We start from the raw sequence: 26,082 nt of genomic DNA on the forward strand, positions 1-26,082 counted from the left end.
TCCCTTTCCAAAGTATGGAAGAAAAGTTATTCTTGTCAGAAACATTTTGCAAAGATAGGTTTCTGGTTTTAAGAGAACAAATAGCTTAAGATTTTTGGTAAAAATACAACACCTTCAAGCTTTTAGAAGTATTCTTGAAATGCAATACATTAAAAGATTTTTCTGGGGAGGGGGTGTAGCTTTTAGCAGATTGATTTTTAAAATCACATAAACACCACATTTCCCAGATCCATTTGCCTAATGAATTCATCATACTGCAATTAATAGATGACAAGAGAGAGGGTTTTAGTCAACAGAAGGTATCAATTTTATCCATTTTTCTTTCCATAGGAGCTGCCTGCCTCTGTATAAGAGGCTTGGGATAACTGACTCACACTGAATCAGGATGCCTGTTCTGATACATAATCTCAGATAGTATTTGTACATCCAGAGAAGTTCAAATCAATATAACCAGTATGAAAGACATTTCATTGTTGATAAATACATTTGTGGCTGTATTCATCAATATCATGATTAGGTAAAAAGAGAGGACAGCATCAGAGAGTGAATGGAACTGCCCTAAATCCCATCAGCTGGAAACATTCCCCAAAGAAGTGATTATGACCAGCTGGCTGTAAACTACAGACATTTGGTCTAGACTCACAAAAGCATTTGATGTGTCTTCATGCCATTGATTTCAGCAGACACAGACTTTTAAATGCTCCTGGGAATCTGGGTCATTTCCCCTTCCTAGCCCCTGGTATAAGAGTTCTGCGAATTCAAGTAAATTTGGTACTTAAGATATGAGAAAGCTCTAGCTTGTAGGACGTAATCAGAATCTGCCCTTTTTGCACCCTCTGATTAATGTGAAATTGAGGCTGAAAGTTCTCAATTTATAATTAAAAATCCTGTTCTTCCATTTGGCTCCATCCCATTTGGCTCACCAAAGAGCCAATGCTCTGGCTTCAGCTGTAGCATTGGTCCCCAATGGATGCTACTGTTGTTTTAGCATTTTGCTTGATTTTCTTTTCCTGACTCATCCACTTCCCTGAGAAATAAAAAAGCTCTCTTGCAGGGCCACTAAAATCTCCCTTTACAAATATAAATGGAAAGTGGGGAAAAATTAAAGCAAAGCATCATGATCACACAGTACACCAAGTTGGGTTTTGCTGATTTCATAATTTAAAGCAAATTGAGATGTGTGTTTTATAATGCATGTTATAACTACTTTATTGTGGGAAGCTTTTAGGTGTGAGAAGTGTTAGAAGAAGGGGGGTTGTTGTGTTTTTGTTCTGTGGTGGTTTTTTTTGTTTGGGTTGAGTTTTGACTTCTGTAAAGGAAAAGCCTAGGACGTGAGATATTTTCATAAGCTGAGAATTTTGGAAGAATAGTGATTGCTAAAACACAAATTGTTTTCAATATGAAGAGCTGTTATAATTCCTAAATACAGCCTTTGGCTTTAAAATTCCATGTTTTTCTAAACTAATTCTTACCAAATTTTTGAAGAGTGCAGTTAATTCCTTTGTAAACACAGAAAATTTTAAAAACGCTGTTCCCAAATCTGGGTCATCCCTGCAAACACAGTTGCCACCAAACTTCTCCAGTGCTTGTGTATACTGTTCTTCATTTTCCACGTGAGCTTGAAAAAGAGCAAAACATGAAGATAACATCAGTAGATAAAAGGTTATTGAAATCACAATTGATGGGTTTTTTAAAACAGACACTTTCCAGAGTTATTGCTAAAAATGTTTACTTGGTACAAAAAACAGTCATTATTTACACTTTAACACATATATCCTAGAAGTATGACATACATCACTAATTCTGGTTTGCATGCACCTATCCACATGTACAAATGACAATGTGCCAAGACAAGACAAACATCTGACAGTCTAGAAAGACCCATAATATTTCTGCACCATAGCAGAGACCTCATAACAACTCCCAACTCCTATAACTAACTTTCAGGTTTTAGAGTCTTTCATTAACACTTTCTTATTTTAACTGTGTGCTATTATGTTTTACTGTGTGCTGAAAAGGAAACAGAGGAGCTAGTGTGCTGGCAGTCTTGGATCTCTACAACAGAAGGCAACAGATCAAATACTCTTGGGTAATCCTAGGAAAAAGGATTATAACCCACATTACAGAGGAGGACAAAATCATATCTATGTTAGTTCTCTGATTCAAGGCAGCAGTGGGGATCTGAAGCAAATCCTAGCAAACTGCATTTACCACAGGCCAGTTCAGTTCTGAAAGCAGTGCTGGTTTATGACAACCAGATTCCTTTCTGAGACAACAAAACCAGAAGCTCTGCCCTAGAAGTCGTCCATTAGTCCTGGGCTACACCAGAACAATTCATCCAGCATACACCTAACATCAATGTTCAGAAAGCTTTCAGTTGCACATATTCAGCCCAGGGCAGGAGAGGAAATCTAGGAATAAAATAAATTCCCATGATTCAAATATAAAGGAAATCTGAGAGGCTTCAGTCTTAACTACTTTGCCCAAGTGATTACTCCTAGGTCACCAGGTTACTGCCTATACAGACAGGAATAAAAAGTCACTTAGTCAAAAGTCAATTTGAGCTGGGGAATAAAACAGAAAGAGAAAGTTTTTCTGAACCCCAGTTTAGTGACCATGTGAAGCTTGAGCACGTGGATAAAACACACCAAGTTGGCACCTGAGAAAGTTAACATTGTCTGTTTCATACTCTAGCTGTAGACAATTTCTAGAGCTTCAAAGGAAGTCAAGGAAGAAAAGCTCCACACCCTAGAAAACAAATCATGTATTAATAAGGACAAAAACTGTCTTGATCATTACATGAGACTACCTAAATCCTGAAGATTATTTAGAGAGGATTAATCTGTTTAAACACGCAATGATGCAGTTTTTTTTCAAGCCCATTTGTACATAACAACACATTTAATATCCAAAGGATTTTTGATACTATGTCCTTTCCCAAATTTCAGTGAATTAGTTATACAACCTGTTCAATAAACTTATCATGCTCCAGACTAAAAACAAGCCTGTCTGTTCATGTGTCCTATCTGAATAGCCATTCTAGAATTTTGTTTCTCAAATAGCTACAAATTTTCTCTGATTTCCAATATATGAAACCAAAACCCTGTGCAGCAGGGGTATAACACCATGTAATTAAAGACTGACATAATGTACATGCAGAATGGAAATTACACAAGAAGCATTAATTCTACAAGTCATTAACTTGAGCACTTGAATTTGCTGCCTGTGACAGAGTTTCCAGATAGCTATTAAATTTAAAAACTAAATACTAGCACTGAAAGTTACTTTTTTTCCTCAGCATCAACAGAAAGGGCTGAGCACTTACCAAAATTTTTGCTGTAGAACGAAGCAAGAATGTTCAACTAATTCTATTGTGTGATATATATCCACCTGAACAAGCTTTCAATGAACTGGCACAGGCAGCAAAAACAAGGATCTGGCAGGTCACAGCTCCTTTAGATCTCACTTCTACCCAGTAAGGTACATTATTTCCACCACACTGCTTTCTGCATTCTTGCTGCTTCCTCCACCCAGCTTAGCTTATGCGAACCCAGGTGAGACAAGAAGTCAGGCCACAATTCCCACAGCAAAAAGGAGAAAGCTGCCCCCTGCATGAAAGCAAGGTGAAAAGGCTGCCACCATTAAGTGCTATGGTTAGATGTGCAACCTGTAGCTGAGCCATGCTGACTTTTTACCTTAGGAAACAAGCCCAGCATCCATTCCACATGGCATCCCCAGGAGTCTTCTATTCCCCAGCATCCTAGGGACTGTTCTTTTGGATTCTGAGACATTCCCCAGAATGCTGATGGTAGTTTACTGCAGCAGTACTATTAACTGAGCTGGTACTCTGCAAGTGCTTCTGAAGAACACAAAAACCTACTTTTCCCATGGAACTCTCCAAAACACTTCTTCCTGTCCTATGGTGTTTTCCTGACAAATTTTAGAAATTTCTCTACAAACAAAAGGTATGAAATACACCCAAAAAGAGACTTGATACAGTTTTGAGGGTTTAGAGACTTTCTTTAAGTAAGAACCCCAGCTAGGTACAAACTGGGAGTCACTATGTAATCCTTAACAACGGTTTGTAAACTCTCATACTAAAAAAGAAAGACAAAACATGTATATTAACTTTTATGGAATCTATATTAAAAATCCAGCCACTGTGCTCTTATGAGTGTAGGACCATGAGGTTTGTTTTGTCAAAAGGAACCCCAGAGACTGACAAGTGGCTCGATTAGTGATGTTTCTGCTGGCAGAAGATAAATGCCTCCAAACCTTTCTTGTCAAGATTGGGTGGGCAGCACAAATTTAAAACATGGGCAAGGCACTGATTTTATGTAAAGACTAGTGATTTGCTACAATGTTCTAACAGGTACTCTAAGGCACAGTCTAGCACACTAGGATAATTTTTTAAAAAAAAAATCAACAGCCAAAAAAACCCCAGCCAAGCAAGAAAGAGAAGAAAGGATGCCAAATCAATGAAACAGTTCCTAATGAATCTTAAACTGGACCCTCCACAATCCAAAGATAACTGCTTTATTACATTCAACAAGGAACTTCCTTTCAATTAGCTGAGATGAATTATACCGCAACAGTAGTCCTTGTTCTAACCTTGTCTGAACACCAACACAGCCACAAGTTCTGTCAGATATTGGTGGCTCTCCAAGGTTGACAGGCCTATCTATTTTGCATTTAATATAGGTTTTGTTAGCTCTAATTGCTATGAACCGCACGGTGAGAACAAAAGCCAACCAAATGCCATTTCTTATCCACAAAAACAAATGCTGTTTCTTATTCACAAAATGCTGCTGATCCACAAAAAACAAAAGCTTCAGTTATTTTTTCAAAGGAGATAAACGTACACAACTCTGAGAGATTTGCACACATTTAAAACTACATGCAGCAATAGTTATTTGTATTTTATACAGAATTGTAAGAAAATTATCTGATTTTTTACATCATGACAATAAAAAGTTGCAATTCATCAGCTCCCTCTTCTCATGAAGTTCTCAACATACATAAGTGGAAGCCACCAGGGAGACTGAGGTTTCACATAGCAGTAGAGCCAACATAGCTTCTTATTGCTGACAAAGAGTAATTTCACTCCCCCACACCCTCATCTCTTGATGATACACATGGCCTTACCACTTCAGGCACTCATCTAATCCCAATTAAGTTGATCTCACTCCATATGCAGCTTTGTACAAGCTTAAAAACTCATCTAGGAATCTGCAAAGCAGCAGGTGTGACAGAAGGAGCAGGTAGCCCACAGCTGGTGGAAAGAGGAGAGCACAGCTTCACCACTTGGTACCACTATGGCAGTAAGAGAGGATTAGCTACCCCACAACATCTCATCCTTACTGAGATCATGATCAAACAGCTAGTTCAAAATTGCCATTTAAAACGTACATATTTCTCTTCTCAGAGTTACCCATATAACTCTTTCTGATTCAGTATGACATCTGACTGCTTAAATCTTACAATTTCACCAATATAAACTAATAGGAATTATGTACTTACCCAGACCAGATAAGTTTATGGCTTTGACAGATTTCTTCATTTTATAGAGAACAGTTCGGTCAACATCCAGAGCCTAAAAACAAAAGAGAAAAAAGTAATAGTGGATTGTCCTTTGGCAAATTTCTGACCTGGAAACCTGCTGTAGTTACAACTATTACATAGGTAACTTTATTTCCATAATTAATAAATTACTTGCCATTTGCTTCCACCCCCATCCATATAATCTATTCTGTCCCTTTGCCCAAAAATACACCTCCTCCATCTTTGGCTGGTGACCAGCATCATGTAAACGCAGCAGGAAACAATTTACACGGTATCATCTTTCCATGCTGAATTATTAAAGAAGCTTAAAACAGTTTTCACCCATCATATGTTCTGACATTGCTGAAGAAACAAGCAATAGCACTTCCTTAGGCAGAATATTGAAAATGGAATTTAATTTCACTTCTCCTGGATAATTTAGTTAATTGCATTCTCAATTATATGAACTTTCCAACTGCTATGCTGAGCAAAATAAATTGCATATCTCTCAAATATATTTTACACAGTTTAACTAGGCTAAGCTTTCCCCAACGCTATATAAAATTCAAGTTTAAATCTTGTCCAGAATGCTCAAGCACTTATAATCAATTTGTTTTGAAGAAAGAAGTAAAAACAGGCAGCCCTTTTGCTTACTGAAGTGAAATATGAGCAGACTCAAAAATGTAGAATTGTTCCAGAAGGGAGAAGCAGAATTATGACTATACAAATTATTAAAAAAAAAAAAAAAATTGTGAAACTTGAAAATATGTTTCAGAGATGGTGGTGTCTTTAGATCCCACTGAAGAACAATACTGAACACTACAAATTGTATTATGTCAAGAGCTGCTTAGCATGATACATGATAAAGCAAAGAAACCCACCAAATTAATTCCAGTTTTCATTCAAAACATTTCAATGAATTGCAGCAGCTACACATCTGACCTACCATTGTTTTATTGTTAATCATTTGTGTAAGAGACACAATGTGGAAAATTCAGCCCCTAGGAGTCTATCCAATTATTTTAATACAGTGAATGCAAAAAAGAAATATTAAGCCCCCTGATTCTGGGAGTATTCTTAAATTGAATCCATTTAGACCACAAATAGCTGAACAAAATCTTCACAGCATTCCATGGAAACCAACCAATTTAGACAATGCCTTAACATTAATGGTTACAGCATCATGGTATTGCTGTATCCATTGGAGGTTCTACCTCCAATATCTTTATATCCACATCTGAAACGTATTAGCAGGAGAACTGCAGAGGCCTTTTCACCTGGAGTCCTGAAGTACAGAGGAAAGGGAAAATAAAACAATCTAAGCAAGCCCATAAAAGCCATGCCAGACCTGTTCACCCTCTTCAACAATTTGATTTCCATCTACTACAAGTCTGTATCTAGTGTGATCTCCAAGGTTAGATTAGTCACCTGTTTGGGTGGGAGTACATGAAGTGAATTCCCTCATTGTATGATTTCTAAAAATAACCTCAGAAAAGCACTCCCCAAACAGCTGACTACAGAGGAATAATTTAATTGATGACTGCATCAAAAGGCAATCACCCTCTTGAAGTCCAAAGGAAAGGAATGTCTTTAACTACAAGCAATACTAGCAACAGTCCAAAGAGAAGGCTGACAGCCTTAAAACTTACAAATTCAATTCTCAGCTAAGCCTTAGGTTTGTATGTGCAGCTGAGAAAATATTAAATCTCTGCACCTTAGACTGGGGGAGATAATTCTTGAGGAAGATAAATGCTGGAAGGATAAATGCATGGAATTAATTGTATTACTGTGGTCAGGGACCAAACAGATTCATAAAGTCCTCAGGCCCATGACTGCCTCAGTCAGAAAGCACAAACTCCCAGTAAGGAAAAAACCTCAATCCTCTTCCTCAACTAAAGTCATCATTTTGGTTTGAAATGTCTCTCAACCAACTTCCACTTTCACCAGGATAAGGGCAGCAGAGGAACAAAGCCACAAGGCACAGTAAAACCAGAGTCCACAGAAATGGCAGATAATGCCCGAATACACCAGTGACAACTTAAGCATCAATCCATTTCAGATAGCTGGTCCACATAACAATTCAAAACAAAGGATAATGAGGAAAACACCCCACTGACAGTACCAAGGACAACACAACAAGCAAAACCTAAAACCTTAATGTGTCTGAACTGTACAGGTCAGGCTTTCTTGAGTCCTCTCTTCATCCCCTGCCATTCTTTTCAGCTATGTCAGTGCAAAGTTGTACCTGAACCTTAACAAACCGTGACTAGAAATTGGGGGAAAAAATCAGTTCTGAAAAGCTTTCCAAACAGGAAACAAAGGATAAAAAATATCTAGCCATTTGAAAGGGACCTAGATACATTTATGAATACAATTACTATGTTTCCAACTGTGGATAAAACTTGAAAATGTCAGCTCCTCCTCTTCAGTGTCGTTCTTCGTATTTCCTTGTCCTTTTCTTTGCCCACATGTTAGCACTGGGAAATCAGTTTAAATCCAACTGTAGCTACATTGTAGTTCACATTTCTGAGCTTGTGTTTATCACATAAATATACACACACTATACCAATGCACACACATGCATCAAAATGCAGCCTAATTCATCTTCTTGGTGCATTCTCAGTAGTTTCAGAAGCAGGAAATTTTAAAATGGCTTCAGATGTTGCATATACTAACATTTCTTTTTATTCAATTAAAATGGCCAGTAAACTCCTGAACAAGAAGAAAAGTGACCATATAGTGGGATCATTGTGTCCTCTCATGTAATGTTTCTAGTTCTGCCTCAAAAATCTCTATTGTAAGACTGCTTATTTTAGCATCTGTTTCAGCATAACTCAGTCTATGAGGTCATATAAATAATTTTCATAGTTCCACTCAGTTCTACTGATGAGCACTCAGACTTCTCTATTGTTAAAAATAGTAAATATAAAGCAGGAAAGAAACTCTCTCCAGTACATAAGACAAGAAATCACATTATTGTGGAAGTGGTGCTATGCATGTGAACTGAACAAAACAGAAACTCGAAACTGACTTTCTTGAGTGTGTCCTTGTCTGTGCAATCTTTTTTCCAAATACAGTATTTATGTCTTCTGCTCATTTTCTTTCACATGATTTCTGATGGCAATCTGATGAAACCATTTTTAAGGTAAATTATTTTTTAGCCAGAAACAAACTAGAGAGGGAAATAAGCATATCAAAATCAAACAAAATTTTCAAAGGAACACAAGACAGAGGACACAAGCTACCAGTGATAAGTAGCAAAGCCTTTTTCCACGTGTAGGAACAAGGTCTAGTTTCACTTGCCAAAGACCAATTTCCATCTTTGCTTCTTCAAAGTTTTCTATTTTGTACAGTAAAATGTGTCAACTAATTAACTCTTCCATTCTACCAGGAAGAAATCAGTCTGAGATTAGTGGAACATCCTGAAATGTTATTCTACATCCTACTCTCTACGCCTCAATCTAAATAATAATAATAATAGCAGTAGTAGTAGTAGTAGTTCTGTTTAAGTCTGTTTCATATTGCCTAGAAGGTTTTAAGCCCACCAGCATATACAATTTTCAAACATTTAGTTGCACTGCTTCCCCCCCACTAAAAAAAGAAAAACAGAGAAGAAAAATATTAGCATCAATCCCCACATCTATATTGTCTAAACAGATCTGTGCAATATAGATGGTTGCCACAAAAGATGAATGTATTATTTGCTCTTTTCAGAGGAGAAAGGAGAAACAAACTGTTCTATTATTAGCATATTTAACTGAGGGAGGAAAAAAAGAATGAAGACAAACTCAGAAACTGAACATCCTAGAGATGATTTTGGCACCTTTCACAATGCCAAAGGGTATGGGGAAAACCGGGGCAGTAGCAACATAACTGGAGAGTCCCCAGGCTCTAGTGGTTCATTAAACATGCTTTGTGCCAAACTAACAGAAGTCTGGGTCTTTATCTTGTGCAAGTGTCCTCACACCAGTGTCTTTTTTCTTTGTGGCCCAGAAAATAATTAATTATCTGTGAAGGAATAGAAAAACAGCCATACTGGATCAGATCAACACTGCATTTAACCTGATATCCTCTATCAGGAGCGGCCAACAGCAGATGTTCAGAGCAGTAAGGAAAAGCACGTACACATCCTTCCCCAGGATAATCTCCCAGTTTCCAGTAATGAGTTTAAAAACAGACAGAGATACTCTCAACCATAAACACTACATAGCCCAACAGGCTATTCTCAAGAGAAACAAGAAGCCCAAGTTTTCTCATTCCAGACAAGGGACTGAGAGCGTACCACGGGAAGTAGTGACAGAGGAAGAGGAAGGAGTTAGCCATCATCTTTACTTTATCTTGCATTTAAAACACTTCAAAAATCTCAAATGCATCCTTTCCTTCTTACCCACAGCAGCTTCCTTTTGGCAAGTGTAAAAGTAACTATTTCACATTTTCAGCTATTGGTTTTGCTGAAAGTATTCATAGCACTGGATCTGAATTTGCAGAAAGTTTCATTTTGCAAAATAAAGAGTCCATTGGAACAACAGCAACAAATGCTTGGAAGTACTGCTAAAGCAGTAACAAAATTTTGGGAAATAGATCCTCATGTCATTTGAAAAATTATCCCAGAGCCAGGAACCTATGTGTTCTTTCCTATACTGAACATCTAACTGACAAATATACAAAAAAAAATTAACACACTGATATTTGACCTACTATACATAGTTACCTTAACATTATTTCCTTAAAATAAAATCAGATTTTACTCTTAATTTTAGCAATTTACTTTAAAACACAGGGCTGCTCAACAGTCATAAATCCTCCACTTCATCCATTCCAGTATTTCAGAATAAATAATAATGCCAGAGGCTGCTGCAGATGCTGAACACATATAGGAACAACCTTCCCAAAAACAAAAGGGCACAGGAAGAAACCTGGTCAGTAAAAGAAAAGAGAGGCAATCAAGTAATTATTGTAAAGACAGCAAAACAAGACAAGGCTCTTGTGCCTCATTGGACTAGTCTTGTTTTAAAATTAACAGTAGGTTTTTTATACTTGTATCCAGGAAGCACAATAGTTTGGCTTTTCTGGTGTATCTTTACAGGCAATCTGATATTTGCTGTAATTAATCCTTGCTGACTCAAAAGAGCAGAGATATCCACAGACATTCTGTCTCAGTTTGTTATTTTTCTACTAGAAATGAACTGTCAACACCACTGGCTTCAATTCACTTTTTTGTTACAGAGAGTGATAAAAAAACTTTCTAAATTTTGTTATCCCTTTCCAGAATCCTCTTCTCATTCTCCTACTGTTATGTCATTTCCTCCTTCAATGTATTAGTTTCTTTTCTAAATCCTCTCCAGTTTCCTTCCACTGATCAGCTTGCACATTCACAGAGGGATTGATACAAAGGTGGAAAAAAACCCTTACAGGCATAGTCTGGGGCAAGGCATTGTAGCTTCTGAGTGTATCCTAGAACAACAGTAATTTTTAAAAAACTTTAATTTGGGGCAATTGCTTTACTTGGAGTATGCAAGTGAAAAACTGCAGTAGCTATGATAGTATAAATGAGGTCTTTGGTGTGAGATCTGTCAGCTAAAGAGACTAAAGCTTCAGAGACAAACCTGCAAAAAAAGGATAGAATTTATGGCAGAATCATCTCTGAAAGGTCCCTTTCCACAAAAGCATTATTTCTCCAGCATCTGGGTTTGTGGCTCTTGTGGGCCCAATGCCAAGGCAATCTTTTTAAACAAGCACTGGTGTATTTGGCAGAAGAATGCAGTAAACTCTTGAGCTAAGGATATGCATGGTGGAAAAAAGTAATATCCCTGTGCTTTGGGAAATTAATACTTGAAAGTGCAAGGAAATTCTGCTGCAAAGGTGAACGATGGAAGAATTTGGAACTGCTCTATGCTGTGTATAAAATCAGACCTGAGCATGATGACTTGGTACAATGCATTTATTAAAACAAACAAGGGATGCCTAAAAACCAGAAGTCTCCAACAGACTACTTCTATCAGAAAAGAAATCCCAAATCAGAGGTTCAGAGATACAAAATGTTACGTTATTAATACAAAGTCACTAAATGAGACTGTTTCACACTAAACAAAGCAGGTATCTGTGTATTAATTGATTTCCCACAGGCTTCACTCACTACAAAAAGTTAGAAATGCAACAAATATTTATCTGGGAAACAGACATCAAGCATTTTTGTGAAATAAAATCGCATGCTTAGAGAAAGAATGAAAGCTGCTTATGTCAACTCTTTCTCAGAACACATCCACCTCCTGCATTAACTAATTTTTACACTGAGAAATATATTTTCCTTCTCCAACACTGCAGCTATTTGCTTTCAAAGACAAGATGACTGGACTTTAAATACAGATCTCATAAGCAATCTAATAGATGATGCACTTATTCTTTATAGTTGCTCATTTATAAACAGAGGGTGGGTAAATAAAATTCCCTTATTTAATATTTAATTGTTGTTTATTTTTTCAGTTACAATAGGCAATTCCTAATATCCATCTCCATTTATTTACTATCACATGCTTCAACATTCTAAGAATCATCACCATGTAAAATAAAGTAACATAGGCAACAGGATTAAAGTTCCAGTGATGATTGTCTTAAACGGACAAGTTAGATTTAGCAACCCTTTACCCATGTCAAAATTCTCTGGTCCTCATTCTGCAAGGGACTTTTTTCTATCTTCATGTTTTTGCATTTCTATCTGGTGTCAGCATCCATCAAAGCCATTCATGGTTTGGAGTCCAGCTGTTGGAAGAGGCTGATCCTCACTCTATATCATTCAGCAGCATTATGATGAGCTGGCTAATGGGATTTTCCTTTTGCAGATTTTTTAATTCAGTAACTCTTTCCCCAGTATTAAATCTTTTCGGACACCATCAGAAGCAACAAGAATTAATCTTTGCAGAACATAAATCTCTTTTATTCTGCATGTGACAAGCTTTCTGAAAAGAGAATTTTTAGTTATTTATGCAAGCAATTAACAAATCAAAGTATTTTCCAGATACTCAAAGGTTTCCATATTAGTAGTCTAATTTGGTATCTGTAGTCTTCAAAACCTCTACTTGAACAAGCCAGACACTCCTGTTACAATCTCTATAAAGCAATGATAAACTAAACAGTTCTGTTTCTCCCTATGTATGATGTATTTTATGCTAAAAATGAGAATCTTTGCAGTATGTGCACAAATCAGCTGGATGTCATAAACTGATCTATCCCTCCTCATCCAACACTCTTTGACTTTTTCTTCTTTAGGTATCCAGTAATTCTAGGGACAAGAAACTAGCCTAGAAAAGAGTCTACAACAACATAGCAAAATCAAACTTCAGTCTTAACAGACTTCTGAGAGTTCTTTATCAGAAATAAATAACAAATCAATACCACAAACATCTCTGGCAAACACATACAAGGAGTCCATTCTGAAAGGGAATAGAAGGCACACAAACTCTATCTAGTTTATGACACACCTGAAACTCTTAGGACACCATATTCCCACAACAAAGAATGGCAGAGGTATCTAGAAGCGACTTCAGGAGAGCAAGACAAATCACCTCAAATGAATCAACTATTCCTAGAGACATACAGAACCAGCTGTCAAAACAAGGTTCATCAGAGGTAAAGCAGCACATTGGACATCATTCCTCTATTATCAGGGTAGAAATTTATTAACACCATCTACCTATAATATTAACTGTATATTGTTACACATAAAATCCAGTGTCAAATGATAAAACTTATTTTCTCTTGAAACATTATAAAATTATTTCTGTTCTATAGTGGCATCCAGACTTCAGTCTGTGATTTTCACTCCAACTTCTCTGTATTCACTTTACCTTTGAAAATCTCCGCATGGTCTCAGTATCAACACACTTAAACAAAATAATGCATCTGAAGTGCCATTCATTTTAGATGCTCAACACAGAAATCACAGGACAATCTTGAAAGCAATGGTCTTAAATTCTACTGGAATTTCAGCAGCTTTAAGTATAACTTAATGCAATTATTAGTGTAATCCAAACAGTAGATATAAAATACTGATTTAAATAATATTGATGCAAAAATAAAAGCTTTATCCCAGAGTGGACTTTACCAAAATAATGAGAGAGTTCATGTCATGGAAGGCATCTATCAAATGTAACAGATGGTACTTCTCCATATCAATGAAGCATTAGGAAGGTAAATTCATGCACAACTGTCACCTAAGACTACCTAAGAAAAAGAACTTCTGCACTTAAAATTGAAGCAATTTAGAACAGAGAAGCATGTCCAGGTCAATCAGAACTTCTGTTCTTAAATGAATAGGAAAGAGTTACTGAACCAACTGATTGAAGCAGAAGAGACAAATGCCTGAATCTATATGTAACCAAGCACCATGTATCCTTACACCAGTGCCACATCCATATGGACTGGGGAACAGAGAAGGCAGTGGCAACCATGACCACTCCATCCCTAGAACAGACTGGGCTGGAAATAGTTATATGAAAATTTTGTCATCTACATCCAGACCATTTAAGGAACAGAAGAGAGTGAACTAAGCAGAAGAACAAAACCAAACAAAAAGCAGCTTACAAAAGATTTACTACTTCATTGCTTCTTCAATGCTATTCTCATCAGCACAATTAGCATCTGAGTCTATGAGCTCAGAGCGTAGGAGGACTCTGCTGGCATTTTTTCTATTGTTGTGTAACATACACATACAGTGCTGGAAAATAAACAAATTATTAAAAATATGTGCTCTGCAAAACTCCATACTGCATGTTTTAAGGAGCAGGGGTTATGTGTTTGCAAATGCTAAGGAAATTTCTACTCCTATTGCAATTGTCAAACAGTAATCCTGTTTGATTGAAGGAGCTTTAAATGATTACTAAATGCATTTGTTTCTGAGTTGACTTCCCTAGAATACAGCCTAAGTCTCCTTGAAATTGCATATTCTAGGACAGAAATCTTTCCCTAAAAATGAACAGAAATCATATAACATGAGAAAATCTGTAAGAACATCCACTACCCCTCACTACTACTTTCCTTTCCTATATGCTTTTTAAATGTAGAACAAAGCTTTCAGGAACATGAAAGTAGTTTGTTCAGCCCTAATCACTTCAGCTGTTTTGATGTATCTACATGGATACTTAGCATAATGCCTAGACAGAATTATAGATTTCAGGCTAGAACTACATTGATAATCTGATCTTTAATCAGGGCTTGCTGAGGGGTCCACAAACAGCAGATGGTTGTGAACACCACACTGCTCCAAGACAACAAGGACCCTTCTTCAGCCTTCTCCCTCAGCTCTCTACTTCCTCTTGGTTTAACAAGTCGGATGCTAGAATTTATACTACAGCTTCTTTCACGTTAACTTTTACAGCCAACTCTTAAAGAAATACACTTCACTGCACAGTATGTCACTTACATAGTAAACATTTTTGTGAAGCAGAGTTCACACACACAAAGAAGCAAATTTTTCAAATTCTGTCCAACACCTACTCACTTGAAAACAAATACTTGAGATGAAAAGTACTGAATCACACCACCCAAGCTAATTTCCTGCAAAGCACCATTGCTCCTAAGAAAAAGCCTATTCAGTTACAATTCTATCTCAGTTCCTCCATCAGTAAATTCACCCCTGGTAAGGTAAATTATTTTCTCTTTCCAAATAAAATTGAGGTATTTATAATATCTCATAAGGTCTGCATAATTCTAAGAATCACATAACATTTTCTGGAGAACATACAGAACTCTTCTTCCACTCCTAAACTACACAGTAGGATACAGCTACCACCATTATTCCCTGTCCCCCAGCACTACCCCTTCCCTATATTCCTGCTCACACCTCCTTGCTACACTTTTCACATTAGCCCTCCCCCTACATTTTCAGGCGTGTTTTCATCCTATTTCCTGTGTGAACACTGACACACTCCCTCTTCCTTTGCAGTTCCTGGCAATACCAATTCCTCTGAACTTCCTCAGACTTTTTATGCATTTCCTCATCCCCTCCTTAATGCTTCTCCCCAAGTGGCAATTCCTGACCCTTCAATTTCTCATATGCTATCACAGTACTTCTGCTCCTAGATAACTCAATTTCTCAATTTGTTTTTAATTCAAATTTCCTTTTCTTGTTCACAATTTTGTTTATTGCCTTGTTTACTTGCATCTCTATTCTTGCCCTCCATTCTACCTTCTCCCACAATTTGAGCTCAAAAATTGCAGCACAGCACTTGTTTAGATTTGGCAATACCTACATTATCTTCAATACTACAACATTCTAACTGCAAATTATGTCTTCTTTTTCCCCTTGCAATTCCATGTGCTTAAGAGTGTTTTTGTTTGCTTTACTATCTCCTGTCACTCCTAAAGAAACTTGACCTTTGCAAATTTGTCTTTTATCTTTACACATATTCATTACAACAAAACTTTCCTCTAAAAAAACTTTCCTCTGGCTTTTTCTTCACATGTCTGACAGGCTCAGATAATTTGTGACATTCTTCCTGGGGTGTTTCACATCTGTAAATTTTCTCATTATTTTCCCCATTTCTGGGATATTTAAAGAACATTTTTCAGACTTTAGTACATGAACTCTTCAGTTCTATCAACCTCACCAGAACTCAGTTTAATGACTTTTTCCATATATATATATACATATATATATATATATATATATATATATATATATATATATATATATATATATATATATATATATATATATATATATATATATTTTAATTTCTTTGTTTTGCTTTTAGTGCACAATTAATTCAGCCCCTACTATTCAACAAACACTTCATTTGTCTCCACAACTTTATACCTTCTTTTAAACCGGTGATTCTCAAATTAGCCCTCCAGCTTCTGTTTCCCTACATAAAAGTCAGCATCTTGGCTTGCCATGACAGATGCCTGACTATAACACAACTTCTTCCCTCTCTAGCAACTTCATGAAGAATATGATTTATTTGGAGACAGCAAGGGCTGAGAACAAGTGAAGGCTCTTGCCACTGGCCCATCCATGAGAGGCATTTCATCTTGGGGTGAAGCCCACCTGAGCTCTAGCCATTGCTCCAGTACCTTGGACAGGGCTGGGCCAAGGCACAGACCTCCACCAAGGTAGGACAAAGCACCAATAATCGCTGTAGCAAAGGAGTTTCAGGAAATTAAGAAACATAAGGGACTGTAAACATTTCAAAAGCATAGAGAAGCTTGATACCCAAGACAAGAGAGGGAAGAGTCAGCCCCAACAAGGCTAGACCCGACTTTTGTGGAGCTTTAAGTGGAAAGGTTGTTTGAGGGAAACTGGGGAAGACAGATCATTTGGGCAGTCAAGAGTGAGGCTCAGAAGCTGCAGTGCTGGAGCTTACACAGGGAATGGCTGTATATAATACATACACATACTCACACATATGGAAGGTGGAAATTATAAAAAAATAATAGCTTTAAGAGTTGAATTAAGTGTTTAATAACCACTACTCCAATGTATATGAATAAAAAGAAAGCACTTCACAATGTTTCATCTACTAACAAACTACACTAGAGGTGCACCAAGTTTTCTTGCATTTCTCCACCTGTATTCATCAGCCAGATCTACTTGACATGTGGACTGTAAGAACTTTGAAGCAGGGATTAGGCTTTTGTCCTGTGACTCTCCAAAGCCTTTCAAAATAAAGGCTTCACTTTTACCTAAAATTGTTGCATATTATGGTATACAGAGAACAAGATGAAGATAAGAAGAGGAACTGAAGGTGGGTTAAACCTAAGCAGAAGTTGCCACTTTCTACATTACCCTCTTCTAGCAGCACTAGATTCAGATAAGATGGTTCTGAAAAATACAGCAACATTATGGAAAACTCAAAACACAAAACCCCCAATTAGTAAAATACTTCAGGAATATTTATCGCTTTCTTTATAAATCTGTATTTTTCATTCATCCTCCTAGGAGGAACAGGAGCATTTGGTAAATGCTGAAGCAGATTCATCAAATGTGCTAAGGTAAGGTGCACAGAAACCTTTTCTTGTGGTTTGACATTGTTTTAACTGACTGCATGTCGACATAAAAGGTTTAAACTGCCTATTTGAAAATATGCACTAAGCTCCAGCTGAAGATGTACATTTTAGCTCCTGCATTTATGCAATTTTCATCCTCTGTATGTCTCTCAAAAAGAAAACAATTCCCACACTCTTTCTGAAATCATCATGCCTTTTGTGTTATAATGACTTTTCCAGAAACCTCTTTGGATGCCGATGACAGAGAATCATGATTCCAGAAAGGAAGCAGAAGTGGAACACAAAAAAAGTTTTAAACAACATGCACTTATGGAAGTGTATTTAGTAACAAGTTAGGAAAAGTGTGCAAATTTGTTCTAGTAAAGAGCATGCTATAGTGGGAATAAAGATATATTTTATTAAAATGAAACATACATGAAACCACAGTAAATTTCTCAAAACACACTACAGTATATGACACTTCCTACTGCTTCTCAAACTATACAGAAACACCTTCTTCATGTAACTTTGAAATTCAAAGCACAATCATCAACTATAGGAAAACAGAATCCAGTCCTAGAAATGTAGCAAGCAAAAAGTAAATATTCAGGTGTATCCATGTATCCAGACTCACACTCCCCCACTCTACCATGTTGCTATTACATCTTCCCCTTGTTAGCTTAGCAGAACCAAAATGCAGAAGAGAATATTACAGAATTGTACCATATAAGGGGGAATCAAATTCAAGAAACATTGACCCCTTATACCACTCCAAGCCAGCTGAAAACTGTGGACTGCCTTAGGTGGCAAGATGATGTTGCCATTTCTGATAGAAAATTGCATTATAAATGACAGTGAGGAAGAAAAGGATTTGATACAGAAATGACATGCTGCATCTGTAGCAGTAGTAATTTTTTTTTTTTTTAAAATCTTTTAAAGAGAAAAAAAAGTCTTTTAAATAACAGAATTATTGAGGTATCATCATCATGGAATGGGACCTATACTGTTTCTTTTGGTTGTACACTTTTATGTATTTCCCCCACATGTTTGTCCTCTCTACTTTTTAGAACACATTTATCCCAGTGGCAAGTGCCACTATGGTGTGGAGGTGTTCCAGTAACATATTAAACTTCTCTCAATGTTTCCATTCTCCTCCCTTCATAGGGAAGTCTGTGCATGCAGCTAAGTTTAAGTAGATGGGTAAATTTTATACCTCAATCCTGAACTAGATGGAAAAGTCTTCAGCACAGGGACTGTCTGCTACTCTCTATGTATTAGCCTGCAAAACTGCTCTCTATCCTACTTACTCAGTCCAGCACTGGGCCCCAATAAACAGAACAGAAATATGGGCTTCACTTCCACTCGTTATTGTAAAACTTGACTCATGCTTAAAAAAAAAAGTGGCACAATTAGATTCTAGTCATTCAATTACTCTTTAAATTAATTTCTAAAAATTGTTAAAATGATCACAGTTTCTAGAAACATATTTCAGGTTTCACTAAAATTTAGGGGCTATTTTATTTAACTTTCAGCATATAAAAGAGAGAAGTGCCTGTTCTAAGTAACAGCAATACTGAAACCAGATTTTTTAAAGCATTCATAGTTTAAGAATGGTCACTACAAATTTTTAGAACCTGTGACCTTTAACAGAAACAGACAATTGAAAAGGCTGCAGTCATCAGACAAGATTACTGATTTCAAACAACCCCTACCCAAATCATGTGACCATGCTCTGCACTCTATCAATTAAAACTTATTTAATCTTAGTCATTATCACACATGTAAAGATTAAACAGTAACCTGTAAGGGCCTGTGACATATTGCTCACTAGCAATTTTGTTCCAGAAGAAGCTAAATACTCCCAACATTTTGCTGAACAACACCCTAATCTGAGAACAATGCAGAAATTATATGATTCCTTTTCCTTTGAAATCACTTTGTGTTCCACAAGAATGCCTTTCCTAATCCCTTTTCCACTACAGAGAGCAAAGAAACAGATTAAGCAAAGAATCAGACGCTCTTTCTGCAAGTGTTTGAACAGGCACCAGCTCCCAAACTGCAATGCAGGTGTTTCTGGTGATCTCAAAAGCCATGATCCATGGTATGTAATCAGTGTATATAATCACATAAAACAGTAAAACTGAAAGTATTTTCAACTGATACTAAGAATCAACCATATTGTGAAACTGACAGAGGTCAGTTAATCCAAGTTCAGATTGAAGATAATTCCACTGCCCACAAAGATATAAAGATAAATTATACACTTCTAATTGTCCAACATCTTATTGATTTCCTCACTTAACAAGCCTCTTCCACTCCAACATGGAAAGCTTCATTAATTAAACTTTTAAGACACTACTAGACACCTACTAATTAACAAAGACAGCATTTCAAAACTAGTAGCCAGCAATGTTAAGTGCAAAAGACATGTGGGATGTGAAAACACATCAGTGTTTGAGGACAGTTGAGCTCAGGCTAACAAATGACAGCAGCTTCCCCCTCCTGTGCTCCTGCACTGCCTCCCCAGCTCCCAAGGGAGCACCAGACTTGGGAGGCTAGAGCTGGCTTCATGCAGGCAGTTTAACATTCCGTTCCAGAACCAGATTTTCTGGGAGTAGTAGTAGTAAAGAGACATCCTCTAAGTATCAGTATTAACCACTTAATTTGTTGATTTAATAAATGTATACAATCTCCTGGGAAGCAAAAATGTGTCTTCAGTTAATAAACTAGCTCTTACAGTCGCATGTTCAAACCAACACATACACAAAGTCAGCAGTCAACCAGTTTCAACTTACCTATTAACTGCTTTAAAGTAACACATTCCCTCAATCATACACAGCCAGACTTCCTAGTTCCCAGAAGTACACTGCCTGCTGCAAGAGAGCAGTATGCACTGGAAACCAATGCTTCACACTGCCAATGCCACTGGAAATGCACAGGTTCTTTGTATTTCCTGAACATTTTTAGATGCATTCTTTAATAAGCTTTCGTTCATAACAAGCTGATTAATTACTTCTTGCCCAGCCCCCTATGAAAAAAAAAAAAAATACTTCTGAGCCCTGACTTCTCTATTGCACAATTTATAGACAGCTTTTTATCCAAGAATCACATTTAACCTGAAAAACCAGGCACGTCATGCTAAAGGACATGAGTATTTCCAAACCAAAGAAGTCTAAGCCTGAAAGAAAATTTCACCATTTTGAAATTATGAAAATATATTTGTTGTTTTTGACAAATCAGAGTAAAAGCATTTCCACACATGCTTTCAGACAGCAGCACAAACGGGCAGGAACTGCTGATATTTTGCCAGAAGTGCCAGATAGATCAATACTATTAACAACTACTGCCTGTCTCTGCAATCTCTCACCTCCTGCCTTTCAAACTTCACCAGGCTCATTCTTTATCGTGATTATTACTAAAGACAATTTGCACTAAGCTAGCAGATAGCATCTAATACCAAAAATATGCAGATACAAAGAAAGATTTAATGTTCTAATTGAGTTCCATTAAAAATCAAACACCAATCCACTAAATTCAACATAGAGAAAAAAAACATTTTTTTTCAGAAATAAAAATCTCTATATCTCACAAAACTGCTTTTGACCCAGATGTTTATACCACCTTTGATCTTGTATTAATCAATTATTAAGCAGTTCTACCTTGCAATTAAAATTATTCATTACTATAAATATTCAGGAAGAGGTTGTCTTTGTTACAGAACTGTTGATCTTAAGACTATCGGGTTAATAATGCATAATTAAATCCAGGCATTTAAGTGCAAGAGCTTGCAGGGCAGAAAATTACCTCAGGAACAAGATTATTTTGAATTCAACTCCTTGCTTTAGTGGTTTTGGGAACTGGCAAAACAGGAAAATCCTGAAAAAGGTGTTTAAACACCTAACCTGGGTTTTGTTCACTTAAGACACGTTAATAATCCATTGCTAGTGGCAGTTCTTTTGTAAGAAGGGACATCAACAACTGACAAGATTATTTTTGCTGAAGAGGCTTTTTATAAAACATATGCTTACAACAAAACAAATCAACTAAAAACACACTGGAAGAACTGATGTAACAGGTAGATGGAGCAAATTAATCTGCAGCACAAGTAAGCTTTCCCCTTCCTACAAGTTACTTCAGAGAAGCTGCTAGAGGAGTCAAGATACACAGACGCTTCTCCTTTCATTGTGCATGTATGACTGGGATGTGGAATGTGCTCTCACTGCGTTCAGACCTGTCCCAGATTTCCCACTGATCTGAAACAGGGAAGCGAGCCCCCCTCTCCCGAGTGCTGGCAGACATCCCTCGTGGGAGGCAGAGTGGGCTCTCACCATCAGGTTCAACGGCACGTCCCGACTATCTTTAAAGACAGAGAAGCAGCCGGCTCTTGTAGCGAGACAAAAGCGGCTCACGGCGGGCACCCGCAGCCCGGCTGTCCCGGAGGAGGCAGGCAAGAGGAAGCTCGGGATCCCGCAAGGCGAAGGACGGGCACGGCCCTCAGGGAGCAGATCCCCAGGGAAGGCTGCCTTAAACTGTGTGGCCGGGGGAAGTGCGTTTAAATTTCTGTGTGTGGGAACTGGAAAGCGGATTAAATCCCACCTGTGCCCGGAGGCGGGCAAAGACACACTCGTGGAAAGGACAAACAGGGAAAGCCGAAGCCCCACACGGCAGCTGGCGAGGCCAAGGCGGTTCAGGTGTCGCTGTGAAGGAAGGGGCTGACGGAGGAGCCTGCAGAGTTCAAGTTCCCCCCACCCCCCAGTTACGAGGAAAGCGGGCGGAACCGCCCGGATCGGGGCTCCTCGGGCGTTCAGGAGCAGCGAGAACCGACGGCTCGGGCTCCCCCAGCTGAGGGCGGCGAGCGACCCAGCCCCGCCGTGCGCTGAGGGGCGGGCGGAGCGTGAGCCCCGCGGGCCGGGGGAGCGGCGCCCCGGCCCTTCCCCCGCTCCTTTTCTTTCCCCTCTCCACTCGGGCGAGCCCCACTTCCTCCGAGCGGCAGTCGAGGGCGCTGCTCGGGGCCGGGCGGGAGAGGGAGCGGCAGGAGCCAGCGCCGGTAGCGCCTTGTTCTCTGCAGCCAGGCCAGAGAGGGCTGCGCGCCCCGCGCCCCCCGCCCGGGCTCACCTCCTCGATGGCCGCCACCGTGTTCCTGCACTGGGCCATCCGGGTGGTGAAGTTGGAGGCGGTGGGTGACTTGTAATCCTCATTGGTCTCGGACACGAATTCCGACACGGAGATCTGGTCCGGCATGGCGGGGCGGGGATGAGCGAGGGGAGGGAGGGGGAAAGCAGGCGGCTCCAGGGGCAGGGAGGGGAGGGCGCAGGGGGGGGACTCCCCCTCACATCGCTCGGCAACCGGCGGCGGCAGCGCCCTCCTCGCAGCCCCGCCGTCTGGAGCGGTGTTGTTCCTCCGCCGCCACACAAGGAAATTCCCCGCACCCACACTCCTCCTCCTGCTCCTCCCGCGCGGTCACGCAGCACCGGGGGCCGGGCACACGCCCAGCCGCGGGAGCTGCCGCCACACCCCGCCCTCCCGTTCGCTTTCTCCCTCTCGCTTTCCTCCTCCTCCTCCCTCGCTCCCTCACACGCCGGCGGGGCGGGGGCGCGGCCCCCTGCAGCCCCCGGCGCGGACCTGCCGCCGCGCACTCGCCACCCGCGCCCGCCCTGGGAAGATGGCGGCCCCCTCCCTCAGCCCGTCCTCCCCGCGCCCCGAGGGGAGAGGAGGTGGCAGGCGCCGGCTGGGTAATCCCGGCGACAGGCAGGAGGAATCCAGCCGTGTGTTTCGGGTAGTGTTTAACAACAAAAACCCAAGGGCAGGGGAAGGTGAGGCGCAGTTCCTGTCTGGTACGAGGGGGAGCAGGTTGAAGCCCACAGGACAGGTCTCCGCGCTGTCTCCTCCGGGACTGCCCGCAGGTGCAGGGACAGTCTCTTTCCTCACAGCTCGTAATTTATGTTTCAACAGTTTAATCTGTTTTACGAGTTCGTTGTCTAGTTTCGAGGCAGCTAAGGAGAAATGCTGTTGTTCCCAAGAGGTCCGTGCAAAAATACTTTTAGGCTAAGTAACGTTTAAATCTAAATTCTTAGAAAGCTTTTTCTGTACTCTAGGAATAAGAGCTATCAGAGGAGGTGCTTTGTTCTTCAATATAAAGCCACAAGGATTACTCAAGGCAAAAAGGGTGAAGCTCAGCCCGAGCTGTGGCGCTTGTGACTGATGCAGCAGAAGGGACACTGGCAAAGTGTCACTGAACGAGCATGGTGTTGCTTGCGTTGGGAATACGGGGATGTGATCCATGGCAGTGGTTTCTTTTGGCCTCAAAGCCCTTAGGACTTCTAGCTGATTCCTGCAGAAAGCTTCAGAAGTCTGTATTTTGGCCCAGAAACTCCCCTGTGGCTCTTTCACTCCCCTCTGGTGATACAGTTATTAGCTTTCTATAAGTGATTCTTTATTACTCTGTTTTAAAACTCTTCAGGGAATTCAAATGAGTAAGCAGGTACTCTTTTGCTGCCGTTTGTAAAATGTCCAAATAAATAACTGCTGGCCTGCCCAGATGTTACTGCCCTTTGTAATCCTTGCTAGATCCTTTAGCATAAATAATAAAGCTTGCCAGCCATATTTATTTTACTGGTTGTAGTAAATCAGATGAATGAACAGGGACTACCTACATGTTCTTTCAGTTTTTTAACTCTTAATAGTTTTTCCATCCTAATTATTCCTTATTTTCTCCAATGAAAATCACCACTGTTGTTTTGCTTTTAACTTCTTTGCCACCCTCCTTGCTAATATTTATGCATGATCAGTTACTACGCAAATAAAGATATACATTATTCTGCTGCTAATGCATTAAGTTTATTGTCTGTATTTGTAAGTCACATAGTAAGTAAGTATAGTTGGGTATAAATATTCATTCTTGCTAAAAATGTGTGATCTTACATCTTCATTTTTGCATTAGCTGATGGTGGTGCCTTTAAAGCAACATTTATCACACTATTATCCAAAATTATAGTAAACACTAGCATTCTTAAACTGACTTCCATACCTTCCAGTGTGGCATATTTATTTTGATATTTTAAAGGAGATGAAAATCTTGTGGTCTGAAAGGCAACTACTACTAGACTTCGACTTTCTGCAGCAGCTCTTCTATCAGATATAGTGCAAATCTGCAACATAGTAATGCAGCCCCTAGTGGTTGCGTCCACAGTTTGATATTGGAGTATATGCAGCTGAGATGGTGTCATGGTTTAACTCCAGCCCAGTACAAAGCAACAAAGTACCACACAGACACTCATCACTGCTGGTCTGCTCAGTGGAAAGGAGAATCAAAAAACGAGGAAAAAACTTGTGGGTTGAGCTAAGAACAGTTTAATAATGGAAACAAAATCAAGTATTATAGTAATAATAATGATTACAAGAGTAATTTTATTGAGAAGGAGAGAGAGAAAGGACTAAAACTGAAGATGAACAAGTGATACACAGGACAATGCTTACCAGCCACTGACGATTACCTGTCCCATCACCGAGCAGTGGTTGATACCCCCAGCCAGCCCCAGTTTATATGATGAATATAACATTCACTGGTCCAGGATATCCCTTTGGCCTATCAGCTGTCCCAGTTATGCACCCTCCTGGCTTCTCGTACACCTGCCAGCAAGCAGAGTATGGGAAAATGGAAAGTCCTTGATTTAGAGTAAGCACCACTTGGCAACAACTACATTGGTGTGGTATCAACATTATTCTCATACTGAATTCCAAACACAGGATTGTGCCAGCTCCAAAGAAGGAGATTAATTCTATCCCAGCTGAAAACAGGAACAGACAGTACCATCATGTAATGAGTCTTTGAATTGTACAGATTCTATTTTTTTTTTTTGGTACAGCAGGTTAAGTTAGATGATTGCTGCGCTATCTGATCTTCTTCTACCTTTAACTTAAATAGATTCAAATATTTGCCAACCCAATGAAAGTGTGAGGCCTTTTTTTGCTTGGCAGACTTTGCATTTGCCTCAACTCTTTATGAAGCTAAAGACTTGTGCTTGGGTAAGCTTTTTAGAAGTTGTTTAGACTTGATATCAAGACTCAACAGTTCAGAGAATCCTTACTTCTGTTGTGTTTTAGGACATCAGCTAATTGCATCTACTATTATTAGCTCTTATTTTTATACTTTTTCAGCAGTTAAGGAACTATTTAGTACTCAGGCTTTTCTCCTTGTAAGCATTCTTGTACACAGGCATGAAATAATTTCTCAGTTTATTTCTTGATAAATCAAACTGAATAACTCCCCTCTTCTAAAGAGGGCAGAGTTAATTTGAACTGCTTTGCATTGGCCACAAACCCAGACTGAGTACCCAGGTGGTGACTGTGAGTCAGCTGACACATGGCACCTCATTATTCTGCAGTAACACTTTTACTAGTGTGTGCGAGTCCTGTGTCTCTCACTGAAAGGCTGTTTTCTCAGCACTTCCATCATTTTTATAGTCCTAACACCTCAATAAATTATTCTTCTGGTTCTCTAATTATTCATTGTTATATTCAAGAGTATTATTAGACTTTCTGGTCTCAATGTCATATTCA

The 26,082-nt window shown here is 39.1% G+C and overlaps 1 protein-coding gene across 4 annotated transcripts in view; it reads right to left on the minus strand.

Annotated features, from left to right (window-relative positions):
- Nucleotides 1-23,110, minus strand: part of ASAP2 (ArfGAP with SH3 domain, ankyrin repeat and PH domain 2) — an 80,745-nt gene extending 57,635 nt beyond the window's left edge. For all 4 annotated transcript variants that reach the window (XM_056488527.1, XM_056488525.1, XM_056488524.1 and 1 more), the window contains exons 1-3: nt 22,639-23,110; nt 5,521-5,593; nt 1,473-1,618 (exon numbers count right to left, since the gene is read on the minus strand). In XM_056488527.1, coding sequence (XP_056344502.1) covers nt 1,473-1,618; nt 5,521-5,593; nt 22,639-22,764 — 345 coding nt within the window. In that variant the 5' untranslated portion in view covers nt 22,765-23,110. The remainder of the gene's footprint in view (nt 1-1,472; nt 1,619-5,520; nt 5,594-22,638) is intronic.
- Between the last annotated feature and the right edge of the window lie 2,972 nt (nt 23,111-26,082).

This window comes from Oenanthe melanoleuca, chromosome 3 (assembly GCF_029582105.1).
Source record: "Oenanthe melanoleuca isolate GR-GAL-2019-014 chromosome 3, OMel1.0, whole genome shotgun sequence".
Taxonomy (NCBI): Eukaryota; Metazoa; Chordata; class Aves; order Passeriformes; family Muscicapidae; genus Oenanthe; species Oenanthe melanoleuca.